Source organism: Petromyzon marinus, chromosome 19 (genome assembly GCF_048934315.1).
Source record: "Petromyzon marinus isolate PM22_M1 ecotype Great Lakes invasive population chromosome 19, UKy_Petmar_22M1.pri1.0, whole genome shotgun sequence".
NCBI lineage: Eukaryota > Metazoa > Chordata > Hyperoartia > Petromyzontiformes > Petromyzontidae > Petromyzon > Petromyzon marinus.
In genome coordinates this window covers 9,895,617-9,911,661 of record NC_133685.1, presented here as the reverse complement: position 1 = coordinate 9,911,661, position 16,045 = coordinate 9,895,617, and the positions used below count along the sequence as shown (strand labels likewise).

The 16,045-nt window shown below is 47.5% G+C and overlaps 1 protein-coding gene across 2 annotated transcripts in view; it reads right to left on the bottom strand.

Annotated features, from left to right (window-relative positions):
- LOC116943854 (voltage-dependent L-type calcium channel subunit beta-1-like) overlaps positions 1–16,045 on the bottom strand; it is a 174,170-nt gene that overhangs the window by 89,427 nt on the left and 68,698 nt on the right. The window contains exon 1 of one of the 2 annotated variants that reach the window (XM_076068143.1): positions 2,884–4,164. The exons of the other annotated variant lie outside the window; for it this stretch is intronic. Within the exon in view, the coding sequence (XP_075924258.1) occupies positions 2,884–2,925 (42 nt within the window). The 5' untranslated portion in view covers positions 2,926–4,164. Of the gene's footprint in view, positions 1–2,883; positions 4,165–16,045 lie in introns of those variants that run through there. 2 annotated transcript variants of the gene reach the window in all.

Sequence of the window (16,045 nt, the reverse complement as noted above, 5' to 3'; positions counted from 1 at the left end):
TGCGCCGATGCACTTTGGATTTCTCTTTGACGAGCCTGCATAACATCAAACGCCGATGGTTTCAAACATGTACTATGTATACAAAGACAAAGATCCCCCCGTGTAGCCTTAACAGACTGTAGGGGCAAGTGCTGTTAGCGAGCACCTATAAAGGCCGGCACGGCACACGAGGGGGTGGGTGGCCAGCACCACGCCCGACCGCCTTTGTCTCCCTAGCGGCGATGTTTACACACCGCACCAGGTACTCATTTGAGGCTGAGTCGACCTAGGGGAGGCCCAGGGCCGGTTCAGATAATCGTCAATGGGTTGCCGTGAGCGGGAATCGAACCCGGGTCGCCAGGTTCGTAGTGCAGCGCGCTAACCGCTACACCACCGCTCCCCACTACTATTTATAGACAGGCACACACACAAAAACCCATCTCACGACGGGGAAGTCAACTCGAGTGTAAAACTAGTACTGCGATTGACAAAGTCATCATCTAAGCGTCTTTCTTGCTCTGGTAAGCATTGTACGTCCTAAGCTCGAAGTTGAAATTCTACATTCCCATGGTGGGTAGGTTGTATCTCCACAGAACAACTACCACACAGACATACTGAGCTTGATGATAGGCCGAGACCAGCCATTGTGGCTTAAGACCAACTGACTACTGACCACAGCTCTGCCTGGACAAATACGCTGTACAGCGTGTGAGGATACTGTCAAGGCCATGGGAAATAACGTACACATACACAATTGCGAGCCCTTTGCTATCCACAGCTAAGATGAAACATAAAGATGCACACATATAGTCATGGAAGTTATACAACGACTCCCCGTGTAGCCGTGTATACAATAGTTGTGTTTGCAAGCATCATGAGGGCATGCGTGTGTGTTATGGCTCGCAACTACACCCAATCCACCTTTATCTCCCCAGTATGAAGTCAAACGAGATGAGGCGCGTGACCGGTTCAGACAGCAATTGCAGTCACTGATAGTTACCCACGGCTGGGAATTTAACCCAGGTGACCGGTATCGTAGTCCAGTTTACTAACCTCGGGGACCTCTCTTGCCAGTACCAACATTATGAGATGAGAAGAATAGGCGTTTACCCTTCTCTTGGCAATAACACAGTAGCCGTTAAGATGTTCAAACACCAAATCGACATCGACTGCAAGGCATCAAGTCTGAATTAACCATACATACCTGTGGCAAAACATGCAAATAAACATACAATGATAATATCTGAACACCCGTGTTATTGCCAGACAGGGTAAAAGCCTATTCTTATTATTTCATCAGCTTACTAACCGCTGACCACTGTTCCACCACTCCATACGCACACATACATATACAATGCCGTAACACACGGGGGGCTACTTTATTATGCACACACGCACCGTGCACTGTACACAACCGATTCCTGTTGAAAGTTTAATGTGGTTACACAAATTGCCACTTATCTGGGCATGCATAATACAGGACTAATTGATGCATCGCCGGCCGTGGCAGCCGATGAGTTATAATGCACAGGGATTCCTGTGCTGCAGAACGCATCATCTGCGTGACATCCCGGGCACGTGACACGCGGTGCTAGAACAACGAGGAAAGGGTGCCACGTTTCGGGCGACACGTGGCATTTGTGGCACGCGCGCGCGCGCGCGCACGCTGCGCGTCACTGGCACGTGAGACATTTCACGTGACGCGCGGTTGACGCATGCAACGCCGCGTTCACCGATGTGATTGGAGGCAGGTGTGGGATGTCAAAAATCGACACGTGCCACAACACGAGCGACACAGCAGGGTCACGAATGAGCGTGTGACGTGCGCAAACGATAACTCGAGTGATGATCCCACAGTAGTAAGTCACTGGACATGTTACTGACATGTGCTGTGGATGACGCACCATTACTGACACACGTATGCGTGTCACAACATGTGTGTGTGTGTGGGGGGGGGGGTGACGAAATGCATGCACGTCACCGACACATGTTGCGTGCGTGTCACGGCATGTGGGCGACGAGACGCAGGCACGCATTCATGCATGTCACAGCATGTGGACGAGACGTATGCACGTCACTGACACATGTCGCACGCGTGTCACAGCATGTGGACAGCAAACGGTATGCATGCCACTGACACATGTCCCATGCATGTCACAGCATGCGGGCGTCGAGACGCATGCACGTCACTAACACATGTCGCATGCATGTGGACAACAAACGGTATGCACGTCACTGACACATGTCCCATGCATGTCACCGCATGTGGAGGACACGTCTGCAGGTCATTAACACATGTCGCATGCATGTCACAACAAACGGGTGACGAGACGCAGACACGTCACTGATAACTGACACACGCATGTGTCAATGACATGTCACTAATACGTGGGGTCACACATTTCACTCACACATGCCTTATCAGTGACGCATGACATGGTGCTTGTCAATGATGTGACAAGTCACTGGTACGTTAATGTCACTGGCACATGAGTAATCAATGACCAGTGACACACATCACTAACACATGTAATGGCACGCGTGTACAACGTTGCATGTAAAGTATACTGAAGTACATTTGCACGCAAGTATTAATTTGTGGCAGGAACCTCTATAGATGTACTACATAAGGTATATTACGTTTGTGTACATTATTTTTGTTATTTATATACTGTTACATGAATGCAAATATGAGTGTGTGCAATTTCTAAGTGTACATGTATGTACCGTGTATATATTTGAATAAAGTGTTGTGGATGCAATGTCATGTACACATCTGGCACGTTCTGTGTGATATGCGCAATGTATACATGCAGTCCATGTGCATCGTGCATGTACGGACTACGTGTAACTGCCATGCACACTATCTGGCACATGCTGGCATCTCGTATGTGTTTGACGTACACCACTCACGGCCTCTGAGTCCTCGAATCCATGCACATACATATCCGGCTTCAATGCAGGGAAGATGTAGTCTTCTCCGTTCAAGCCGTTAAATATATTAATGGCTCTTATTCGCGGTAAATGGGGAAGGGGGTTGTTGAGTTGGGAGGGAGGGGGGGGGGCAGGTGAACGTCAAGCGTAAACAGCTTTGGGTCTCATTGTTGGTCCTATTTACTGGGTACAGAGCGTACGGGGTCCTATGAGACTGGCATATGATCTAGACTTACCCTGCACCAATGGCTCAAACATTAGGCTATGCTCGGGATAAGCAAGTGGTGTTGTACTTTTAGGGTGATACGGTATTTGAAATTTGATTACAATCAGTGTTATATTATTAATAATAATTACATTGATAACTGAGAAAATATTTTCAGTCGCTGTACGTGTATTTATGATTATTTTGAGAATTATACAATATGTATTTTAGTTAAATAACCCGAATTAGGTATTGAAAATAGTGGGTTAGCTTTTTAAAATAAAAACTAATTATTGTACGATAGGTACAACGAAGGGCTTTGTTATATAATAGTTTAATAGGAAAAAAAGGAATGTTTAATTTAATTGTATACTTTTAAAGATACGTACACTACAGCAATGTAAAAAAATAGCATTTTAACATAATTAGATACACAATACCATAACAATGTTACTTTAAAAAAAAAACGACAACAGTTTGTATATCGCAATTGAACAATTGTAAATAAGATATTTAAACATTAAATAAATAAATACATAATTATTCAGCATTAAAATCCAACGCAATAATAATTTTACTCATAATTCCCAATACAATAACTATTGATTTTAAATCTTCTTTTAAAAAGAAAAATTCTAGTCCTGAGCTCAATATAAATTAACAATAACAAATCCCAGTATAAAGCGAAGACACTTGATGGTTTAAAGAGGTTGCACTGGAGCCAACGATCCCAAGTCTGGCTCCTGCTGACAGCTACATAAGAGCCAATGCACACACCTACCTACCCACTTAACCTACCCACACACCACCACTATGCAACACTATACATAATATACAGACGGCACGATATACAATATCTACATCAGCCGGTGTACGTCGAGACCATCACAACAGAGCACAAGGGCAGCTCGCTAGCTATGCAAAGCGCTACGCCTAAGCAGCCTGCCGCCTGCTATTGTATGGTAAGGGCTCTTCCCCTCTCTCGCTCGCTCTCTCTCTGTGCGAGGATGACAAGAGGATGATGCTTGCTGCTGCTGCTGCATGCCGTGTGGGTGGAGGCCTGTGGGTGGGTGTAGCCACCGCGTATGGGCGGGTGACGTACACGGGGGTAGTGGGCAGGGAGCCTCTGGCTTCAAGGAGTTTACTCGGCAGTAGGATTCGGGAGGAGTCACTGAGTAAGGCTCATCATCAGCATCATCATCGGGTGCAGCGTCGTCGTCTTCGTCGGCGTCTCAATACCACCACACACACCCCCACCCACGCTCTCAACCAGATTTAAAAAAATATCGGCAACGAGTTTTTTTTTTAAATATATATACTCTTTGGTTTTATTCGGTAAAGTCACGTAGGTACAAAATAAATAAAAACAATTTAATTAAATCACGACGTTTCGGGCCCCACACAAGCGTCCATCATCAGGTGGGGACAACCACAGCGAAGACAGTTGTTGCTGTGTTTGTCCCATCCGGTGACGGACGCTTGTGTTGCGTCCGAAACGTCGTGATTTAATTATGTTGTTTTCATTTTATTTTTTGCCTACGTGACTTTACCGAATAAAACCAAAGAGTATATGGATTCTTGCAGTCACAATAACTTCATATCTAGAGTTTTTGGTATTGTATTGAAGCGCGCGCGTGTGTGTGAGTATGTGAGTTTGTGAGTATGTGTGTGAGTATGTGAGTGTGTGAGTATGTGAGTGAGTATGTGAGTGTGTGAGTATGTGAGTATGTGAGTGTGTGAGTATGTGAGTATGTGTGTGAGTATGTGAGTGAGTATGTGAGTGTGTATGTGCGTGTGAGTATGTGAGTGTGTGAGTGTGTGTGAGTATGTGAGTGTGTGAGTATGTGTGTGAGTATGTGAGTGTGTGAGTATGTGAGTGAGTATGTGAGTGTGTGAGTATGTGAGTATGTGAGTGTGTGAGTATGTGTGTGAGTATATGTGTGTGAGTATGTGAGTGAGTATGTGAGTGTGTATGTGCGTGTGAGTATGTGAGTGTGTGAGTGTGTGTGAGTATGTGAGTGTGTGAGTATGTGTGTGAGTATGCGCTATGAACCTGGCACCCGGGTTCGATTCCCGCTCACAGCCAACACCAGTGACGATTATCTGAACCGGTCCCGGGCCTCCCCTAGGTCGACTCAGCCTCAAATGAGTACCTGGTGCGGTGTGTAAACATCGCGACTAGGGAGACAAAGGCGGTCGGGCGTGGTGCTGGCCACCCACCCCCTCGTGTACCGTTCCGGCCTTCATAGGTGCTCGCTAACAGCACTTGCCCCTACAGTCTGTTAAGGCTATATGGGGGATCTTTGTCTTTGTGTGAGTGTGTGAGTGTGTGAGTATGTGAGTGAGTGTGTGAGTGTGTGAATGTGTGAGAGTATGTGTGTGAGTATGTGAGTATGTGAGTGTGTGCGTATGTGAGTATGTGAGTGTGTGGGTGTGTGGGTGTGTGAGTATGTGGGTGTGTGAGTATGTGAGTGTGTGAGTATGTGAGTGTGTGAGTATGTGTGTGAGTATGTGTGTGAGTATGTGAGTGTGTGAGTATGTGAGTGTGTGAGTATGTGAGTGTGTGAGTATGTGAGTATGTGAGTGTGTGAGTGTGTGAGTATGTGAGTGTGTGAGTATGTGAGTGTGTGAGTATGTGAGTATGTGAGTGTGTGAGTGTATGAGTATGTGAGTGTGTGAGTGTGTGAGTATGTGAGTATGTGAGTGTGTGAGTATATGAGTGTGTGAGTATGTGTGTGAGTATGTGAGTGTGTGAGTATGTGAGTGTGTGAGTGTGTGAGTATGTGAGTATGTGAGTGAGTATGTGAGTATGTGTGTGAGTGTGTGAGTATGTGAGTATGTGAGTGAGTATGTGAGTATGTGAGTGAGTATGTGAGTATGTGAGTGAATATGTGAGTATGTGTGTGAGTATGTGAGTGTGTGAGTGTGTGAGTATGTGAGTGTGTGAGTGTGTGTGTGAGTGTGTGAGTATGTGAGTGTGTGAGTATGTGAGTGTGTGAGTGTGTGCGTATGTGAGTATGTGAGTGTGTGAGTGTGTGAGTATGTGAGTATGTGAGTGAGTATGTGAGTGTGTGAGTGTGTGAGTATGTGAGTATGTGAGTGTGTGAGTGTGTGTGTGAGTATGTGAGTGTGTGAGTGTGTGAGTATGTGAGTGTGTGAGTGTGTGAGTATGTGAGTGTGTGAGTGTGTGAGTATGTGAGTATGTGAGTGTGTGAGTATGTGAGTATGTGAGTGTGTGAGTATGTGAGTGTGTGAGTGTGTGAGTATGTGAGTGTGTGTGTGAGTATGTGAGTGTGTGTGTGAGTATGTGAGTATGTGAGTGTGTGTGTGAGTATGTGAGTATGTGAGTGTGTGAGTGTGTGTGTGAGTATGTGAGTGTGTGAGTATGTGAGTATGTGAGTGTGTGAGTATGTGAGTGTGAGTATGTGAGTGTGTGAGTATGTGAGTGTGTGAGTGTGTGAGTATGTGAGTGTGTGAGTATGTGAGTGTGTGAGTGAGTATGTGAGTGTGTGAGTGTGTGAGTGTGTGAGTATGTGAGTGTGTGTGTGAGTATGTGAGTGTGTGTGTGAGTATGTGAGTGTGTGAGTGTGTGAGTGTGTGTGTGAGTATGTGAGTGTGTGAGTGAGTATGTGAGTATGTGAGTGTGTGAGTATGTGAGTGTGTGTGTGAGTGTGTGAGTATGTGAGTGTGTGTGTGAGTATGTGAGTGTGTGAGTGTGTGTGTGAGTATGTGAGTGTGTGAGTGAGTATGTGAGTGTGTGAGTATGTGTGTGTGTGAGTGTGTGAGTATGTATGTGAGTATGTGAGTGTGTGAGTATGTGAGTGTGTGTGTGAGTGAGTGTGTGAGTATGTGAGTGAGTATGTGAGTATGTGAGTGTGTGAGTATGTGTGTGAGTGTGTTTGATTCCTGAACAGGCTGAGTACCTGTTGACTTAACAGCGGCCTCGATTTTATCACGCAAATATTTGACATTGTCGATGATGCCAAAAAAAACCCACGATGTACTGTATTAGTTATTTTAATGCGCGAAACAAATGTAACTTGAGGATGCAATGAAAAGCAATGTATTAAGTATGTTGTGACGTTATTAAGATAGCAGCAATGTTGCCATACACAATCCGAGCGCTATATCGTACGTGCTTGTTTTTGTTTACAGCACGCTTATAGCACGGGAACGCCGTCAAGATCAAGCATTTGATGGAAGTTTTCAATAAACGATACAACGGAAGTACGTGAATAGTATTACAAGACCATCAATCAGTTCGTGGTGTGTATGCAGGTGCTCTCTGGTGGGTGTGTAGCATGATCGGATCAGTGAGTGGTAGCGGTGAAGGGTACTCATCCAGCAGTGGATTGCCCATGGCTGATGGTGGTGCGAAAACACCGCTGGGCTGTGTGGGGAGCACTTGTTTTATATCACACGAAGCATACAAATTATTCAATAATGATAACTCAAATACAATCCTGTACATGTGGGTCGTGCTAATGATTTGGCGATGCTAGTGCTTGCTGCTTCGGCAGCGATGCACAACAAGTACGCAAAAGGAATCTATATTATTGGCGACGTTTCGGACAGCGCCCCTTCTTCACAGCACGTGAATGAATAAATGGGTGGGGGTGGAGCCTACAACGTTGTGGGTGGAGCCTGGATTCGGATTGACAGGAGACGGACGACGACGATTGGTGGCGCCAGAGATGTATTGTGACCGGGCTCTGGGAGGAACCAAGTCTTCACGTGGGCGGGGGGGGCTTCTTATGAGACCCTCCCAACAGGACGCGTGTGGCCAAATAAGGCATTGCTGTGCAGTGATGTCATGGGTGATGTTCCAGCAACGCCTTCACTGCTGCCTGCCTTGCCATTCATTCACTCATTCACTTCAATTCCTTTATTTAACCTCAGATGAGAGCCCCCGCCGCCCCGAGCACAGTCCTGAGATCCGCTACCTCCTTCATTGTTGCAGGGAGACCCGGGGTAAAATGCAAGGCAGCACATATATTGATGTTTCGCGATGCAAACGTTCAAAAAGAATGGTGCACTGGAATTGCAGATATATGTAATTTACTGCAGTCGAGAAGAGTGAATTTCATTCAACAAAAATATAGAAATCAGTATTCCGTTACATTTGTAACATTTGTAAATATCCGTAAATAATACCTGCATTCTGGTTAAAATAATACATCCAAACATGACCTATTTTTTAGGGATAATAAATAAAAATAAAGGACTGCATTGGCAGTGACGTACGAGCACAAAATATATATTTAAAAACACGTTGCCACCTTTATCATGAACACCGTATTATAACAGAAACATCAATTATAATCTCAAACTTGAAGGGGTGATGGACGATGGTCAAGAATAAGAATAATGACCTCGCCTGGTATACAGGAGGCCGTGGGTTCGACTCCGCACCATGACGCCTGCTGCTGTATATTTCGAGTTGGCATGTTTAACCTCTCCGTGGTCGCTTGGATTTTTCTCTGGTTATTCTCTCCGCATTTAGGCTCAACATGCGTTTAGGGTATTCGGCTGCTATCCATTTCCACACGATAAGCCACTTCCTTGAGCTATCATGTGTGGCCAGGTTGCTTCTGAAAATGAGCTGTATAGCTCAGTGGGCCTTACCTGGTAAAATGCATATAAAATGTTTCCAGTTATTTTTTTTTAGGAATGGCAACCAGAGAATGAAACCCATCTGAGAGCACATCCACCAAGGAGAAGGAGCAATGAAATAAGATTGTAGGTGCGGGATGGATTCATTATTACATCGCAGGATCGTGTGAGGTGGCATCAGCTATGGGATACCTTCATCCAGCAGTGGATTGACCCATGGGATACCTTCATGCCTTAAACACTTGTTCAGCACAGAGTGTGATGCAGCAGTAGCCTGAAATACAGCGCGTCGATTGCTTGGCAATTATAATGGAATAACACTCTTGGCTGAAACGCCTGAGTTCTAAAATTATCTGATAACAGTAATCAGTGTATTAAATATTCCAACAAGATATCACCAGCTATTATCTCTCTTATCGCAACTACCATTGTTGCTGTTGTCGTGGACTGCACTCATTCATTCCTCTTCCTGTGTTGAGGACTAGGGTCTCCCAGACGTATTGTTTCGTCTCGTCCATTCTGTGTTCAACCATCACCACACTGCAGGACACAATTTTCTTCTTTTATCTAGTACAACTTTAAGAGTGCTGTGTATTGCTGACTGCTTGACCGTACATGTTTATCAATCTTCAGATGTACGTAGCGTATAGTCAAGGTACCCCAAAACTCCTATAAACGTATGGAGTCAAAATCAGGCCTAATGCTTAATGGGTTACCATGACAGTAATGATAATAACATTCACACAGCACTACCGCAGCAACGGTCAGTTTTCAAATAAGTATAACAATTCCAATGTAATGTTGACATTCTCAGGAATGAGGGCATTCCCATTGCAGTGTTACAGTGAGGGAAAAAAGTATTTGATCCCCTGCTGATTTTGTACGTTTGCCCACCGACAAAGAAATGATCAGTCTATAATTTTAATGGTAGGTTATTTGAACAGTGAGAGACAGAATAACAACAATCCAGAAAAACGCATGTCAAAAATGTTATACATTGATTTGCATTTTAATGAGGGAAATAAGTATTTGACCCCTCTGCAAAACATGACTTAGTACTTGGTGGCATAACCCTTGTTGGCAATCACAGAGGTCAGACGTTTCTTGTAGTTGGCCACCAGGTTTGCACACATCTCAGGAGGGATTATGTCCCACTCCTATTTGCAGATCTTCTCCAAGTCATTAAGGTTTCGAGGCTGACGTTTGGCAACTCGAACCTTCAGCTCCCTCCACAGATTTTCTATGGGATTAAGGTCTGGAGACTGGCTAGGCCACTCGAGGACCTTAATGTGCTTCTTCTTGAGCCACTCCTTTGTTGCTTTGGCCGTGTGTTTTGGGTCATTGTCATGCTGGAATACCCATCCACGACCCATTTTCAATGCTCTGACTGAGGGAAGGAGGTTCTCACCCAAGATTTGACGGTACATGGCCCCATCCATCGTCCCTTTGATGCGGTGAAGTTGTCCTGTCCTCTAAGCATAAAAAAAACTTTCCCCCAGTTGTCCTCTGAATCATTCAGATGTTCATTGGCAAACTTCAGAAGGGCATGTAAATGTGCTTTCTTGAGCAGGGGGACCTTGCAGGCACTGCGGTATTTCAGTCCTTCACGGCGTAGTGTGTTACCAATTGTTTTCTTGGTGACTATGATCCCAGCTGCCTTGAGATCATTGACAAGATCCTCCCGTGTAGTTCTGGGCTGATTCCTCACCGTTTTCATGATCATTGCACCTCCACGAGGTGAGATCTTGCATGGTGCCCCAGGCCGAGGGAGATTGACAGTTCTTTTGTGTTTCTTCTATTTGAGAATAATCGCACCAACTGTCATCACCTTCTTACCAAGCTGCTTGGCAATGGTCTTGTAGCCCATCCCAGCCTTGTGTAGGTCTACAATCTTGTCCCTGACATCTTTGGAGAGCTCTTTGGTCTTGGCCATGGTGGAGAGTTTGGAATCTCATTGATTGATTGCTTCTGTGGACAGGTGTCTTTTATACAGGTAACAAGCTGAGATTAGGAGCACTCCCTTTAAGAGTGTGCTCCTAATCTCAGCTCGTTACCTGTATAAAAGACACCTGGGAGCCAGAAATCTTTCTGATTGAGAGGGGGTCAAATACTTATTTCTCTCATTAAAATGCAAATCAATTTATAACATTTTTGACATGCGTTTTTCTGGATTTTGTTGTTATTCTGTCTCTCACTGTTCAAATAAACCTACCATTAAAATTATAGACTGATCATTTATTTGTCGGTGGGCAAACGTACTAAATCAGCAGGGGATCAAATACTTTTTTCCCTCACTGTACCTTCGAGATGGTAAATGCAGAAATTCCACGACAAAAAAAAACATCAGCGCCGATGGTCATGCAAGTTCATGCGTTTATTAATTCCACTGCGGATTAATTATACAATCTGGAGTTGGGCCAGTGGCTTAATGAATACACATCTTTCAAGTCAATGTTTAATGCAGTGGGTTTTTTGTTTCCATTTTTTTTTAATATATGAGACTTTTATGAGAACTACCACGACAGTTCTATTTATAGACACCGAGGCTGCCATCTTAGCTTTTCGTCAGACGTAACCAAAATATCATAGAAGAAAATAATAATAAAGGGGGAGACTTTTTGAAAGCCATTCAGTCATCAAATAATGGTAGCACAAAGGGTCTCATTACGGCTATTTTTCAATCCTTCATCAGCTGCAGTGTGCGACCTCGCCTCCCACCAGCGCAATAATAAACTGCCTCCACGTCTCCCCCATCACTGCCTCCACGTCTCCCCCTTCACTGCCTCCACGTCTCCCCCTCACTGCCTCCACGTCTCCCCCTCACTGCCTCCACGTCTCCCCCTCACTGCCTCCACCTTCACTGTCTCCACGTCTCCCCCTTCACTGTCTCCACGTCTCCCCCCTCACTGTCTTCACTGCCTCCCCCTTCACTGCCTCCACGTCTCCCCCTCACTGCCTCCACGTCTCCCCCCTCACTGCCTCCACGTCTCCCCCTTCACTGCCTCCACGTCTCCCCCTCACTGCCTCCACGTCTCCCCCTTCACTACATCCACGTCTCCTCCTTCACTACCTCTCCCTTCACTGCCTCCACGTCTCCCCCATCACTGTCTCCACGTCTCCCCCCTCACTGCCTCCACGTCTCCCCCCTCACTGCCTCCACGTCTCCCCCCTCACTACCTCCACGTCTCCCCCCTCACTGCGTCCACGTCTCCCCCCTCACTGCCTCCACGTCTCCCCCTTCACTGCCTCCACGTCTCCCCCTTCACTGCCTCCACGTCTCCCCCCTCACTGCCTCCACGTCTCCCCCCTCATTGTCTCCACGTCTCTCCCCTCACTGCCTCCACGTCTCCCCCTTCACTACCTCCACCTTCACTGCCTCCACGTCTCCCCCTCACTGTCTCCACGTCTCCCCCCTCACTGCCTCCACGTCTCCCCCTTCACTGCCTCCACGTCTCCCCCCTCACTGCCTCCACGTCTCCCGCCTCATTGTCTCCACGTCTCCCCCCTCACTGCCTCCACGTCTCCCCCTTCACTGTCTCCACGTCTCCCCCATCACTGTCTCCACGTCTCCCCCTTCACTGCCTCCCTCCTCACTGTCTCCACGTCTCCCCCTTCACTGCCTCCACGTCTCCCCCTTCACTGTCTCCACGTCTCCCCCTCACTGCCTCCACGTCTCCCCCCTCACTGCCTCCACGTCTCCCCCTCACTGCCTCCACGTCTCCCCCTCACTGCCTCCACGTCTCCCCCCTCACTGCCTCCACGTCTCCCCCTTCACTGCCTCCACGTCTCCCCCTCACTGCCTCCACGTCTCCCCCTTCACTACATCCACGTCTCCTCCTTCACTACCTCTCCCTTCACTGCCTCCACGTCTCCCCCCTCACTGCCTCCACGTCTCCCCCTTCACTGCCTCCACGTCTCCCCCTTCACTGCCTCCACGTCTCCCCCTTCACTGTCTCCACGTCTCCCCCCTCACTGCCTCCACGTCTCCCCCCTCACTGCCTCCACGTCTCCACCTTCACTGCCTCCACGTCTCCCCCTTCACTGTCTCCACGTCTCCCCCCTCACTGCCTCCACGTCTCCCCCCTCACTACCTCCACGTCTCCCCCCTCACTGCCTCCACGTCTCCCCCTTCACTGCCTCCACGTCTCCCCCTTCACTGCCTCCACGTCTCCCCCTTCACTGCCTCCACGTCTCCCCCTTCACTGCCTCCACGTCTCCCCCTTCACTGCCTCCACGTCTCCCCCTTCACTGCCTCCACGTCTCCCCCTTCACTGCCTCCACGTCTCCCCCCTCACTGCCTCCACGTCTCCCCCCTCATTGTCTCCACGTCTCTCCCCTCACTGCCTCCACGTCTCCCCCTTCACTACCTCCACCTTCACTGCCTCCACGTCTCCCCCTCACTGTCTCCACGTCTCCCCCCTCACTGCCTCCACGTCTCCCCCCTCACTGCCTCCACGTCTCCCCCTTCACTGCCTCCACGTCTCCCCCCTCACTGCCTCCACGTCTCCCCCCTCATTGTCTCCACGTCTCCCCCCTCACTGCCTCCACGTCTCCCCCTTCACTACCTCCACCTTCACTGCCTCCACGTCTCCCCCCTCACTGTCTCCACGTCTCCCCTCTCACTGCCTCCACGTCTCCACCTTCACTGTCTCCACGTCTCCCCCTTCACTGTCTCCACGTCTCCCCCCTCACTACCTCCACGTCTCCCCCCTCACTGCCTCCACGTCTCCCCCCTCACTGCCTCCACGTCTCCCCCTTCACTGCCTCCACGTCTCCCCCTTCACTGTCTCCACGTCTCCCCCTTCACTGCCTCCACGTCTCCCCCTTCACTGCCTGTTAGCCGTCAGGCAGCCTGTTAGCTGTCCTGACCAGAGTGTCGTTATTCCCTGTGCCAGTGAAGGCTAGAATAAAAATTGCCTCCTATTAGTGTCTCTGAGTGACTCGCTACACATATACACACACAGGACAATACTAATACAAAGTCGTACGCTTTGGAGGGGAACGTGCTGCTAGCAAGCACCTATATTAGGCCACAATATTGCTAGTTGGTGCCAGCACCCATGGTCAAGGCGCCTTGTTGCTGCTGATGCTTCACGCACCCCTGCAGCTACTATTGTAAGGATGAGTTAGTTGAGCAAGGAAGGGGACGCTCCAGCCACATGTGGAAGTCACTTGCCACGGAGCGCATGTACGTAGCACAGTGTGTAGCTCATATCAGACTGTTCGGACGAGGGCTTTTAGCGAGCGCCTATTAAGGGCGACGCACGGCACAGCAAGCCCGTGTCCCTTTTGTCTTCCCTGTTGCCGATGGTTAACGCAGCGCACAAAGTGCACTCATTATCAGGCTGAATCGGCTTATGGGAGGGCCCAGGACCAGTTCAGAAATGTAAGCACTGATGTTGGCCGTGAGCGGGAACAGTGACGGATTAAGCTCGTGCAGCGCCTGTAGCATATGTTATGAAGGGGCCCTAAACTAAAAAAAACCCATAAATATTAAAGCACACGGATTTTTAACTTGCACAGTAATGTTATTGTTTTTTTTCACTTGCTATACAGCCAGATAATATGACAAATCGCTAGTCTTAAACACCCGGTCGTTCTATAGTACTATAGTAATAGAGCAAGTGCAGAATTACTCAACCGGGATTGATAGCTTAAAAGCATTAAGCGCGGGGCTCTTGAAAGTGCGGGGCCCGTAGCATCTGTAGCTACTTTTGCTACGAGGATAATCCGGCACTGAGCGGGAATCGAACTCGGATAACAGCGCAAGTGTGCTAACCGCTTCACTTCTGCTCCCCACTTGCATGCATAAATCCACACACAACCGCCGCCAGTGACTTTGACCTCACCGTGGCGTCTGTGCCAAGTTAGCTGCAGCTACTCGTACACACGGATGAATAACCAAGACACCTCCTCTCTCCCTGTATAACCTACATATATACTGGTTATGCAAGTGCTGTTAAAGAACACCTATTCATTTTTTTAATTTAAAGCTTTCGTGACTGCAGTGATTCATATTCTTGGTTCTTTCGGTAAAGTCACGTTGAAGGGAAACAGTAAAATAATATAAAATATATATAAAACAATAAAATTCTCACGACGTTTCGACTGCAACATTTGTTCTTGCCGTTGGTTTTCACACCTGATGATGACTGCTTGTGTTGCAGTCGAAACGTCGCGAGAATTGTATTGTTTTATATATATTTTATTGTTTCCCTTCAACGTGACTTTACCGAAAGAGCCAAGAATATATAACACCTATTCAGTTTCATTTATTTGGTATAGCCCTCTGAGTCATTCAGCTCTTGAATTGGGTGCAACCCCAACAAACAAAAACATGAACAAGAAACATCTTAAAGTGACTACGTGCAAACAGAAAAATCCAGGAAAAAACAGCAAAGTCTTCCAGAAAAAGCACCGTATATATCAATACTGTGTGCAAAGATCCCAGTGGGATGCAAGTCAGACCTGCATGGTATTATGTATGCATAGCATAATACCCGGGCACATTTGACTGAGTCGACCTAGAGGAGGCTCGGGGCCAGACATCACTTGCCACTGTTGTTCGCCGTGACCAGGAGTTGAAGTCAGGATTTCGGGTTCGTAGTGCCAGTGCACGAATCACTCCACCACTGCTCCCCGAACCGCTCACCCATACACAAGCACGTAACAAAGGCCATTGGCACTCGTTGCAAGTTTATTTTGGTTAACTAGGTGAGAACTCAAGAGACCAGGATAGTCTCCTTCGCAAGAGTGACCCGGGGCATTAGTCTGCGAGTAGGGAGCAATGATTGTTGCCTATAATCCCAATTGAGTATAATAATTCGCGGGTGATTTTCATATTTGGCGATGTTGGACCCTGACGCTGCTACGCAATTGTCTACTCTTGCCAAACGACGTCAGGGGATCTTCAATATCCATTGTGAAGCAGACGGAGCGTATTTTTCTTTTATTTTCGACTTCTACATCACTGGAGCAAGTGTTGTTATCGAATACCTATTAACCCGAGTATGGCACATGAGGGGGCAATGGTATGGCAGGCACCAAACAACCATAACCATGCTCCAGGCATCTGCTGAAATAATTCTCCTCAGCTTACTCTCAGGCTGGCTGCCTGGAAGCCACTGGACAATGTGGAAAGACTTACGTCATTTTAGTTTGGTGGTGCATATTTATTATGATGGAGTGGGGTTGCATAGTGATCTTCAGCTAATAATAGATCGACTCAGTGGGCTAATGCTACTACACCCTTGTAGGAATACTGTATTGTCCTAAGCGAGGATGAATGAGCCCATGGATTCGAATCCTGGGTTC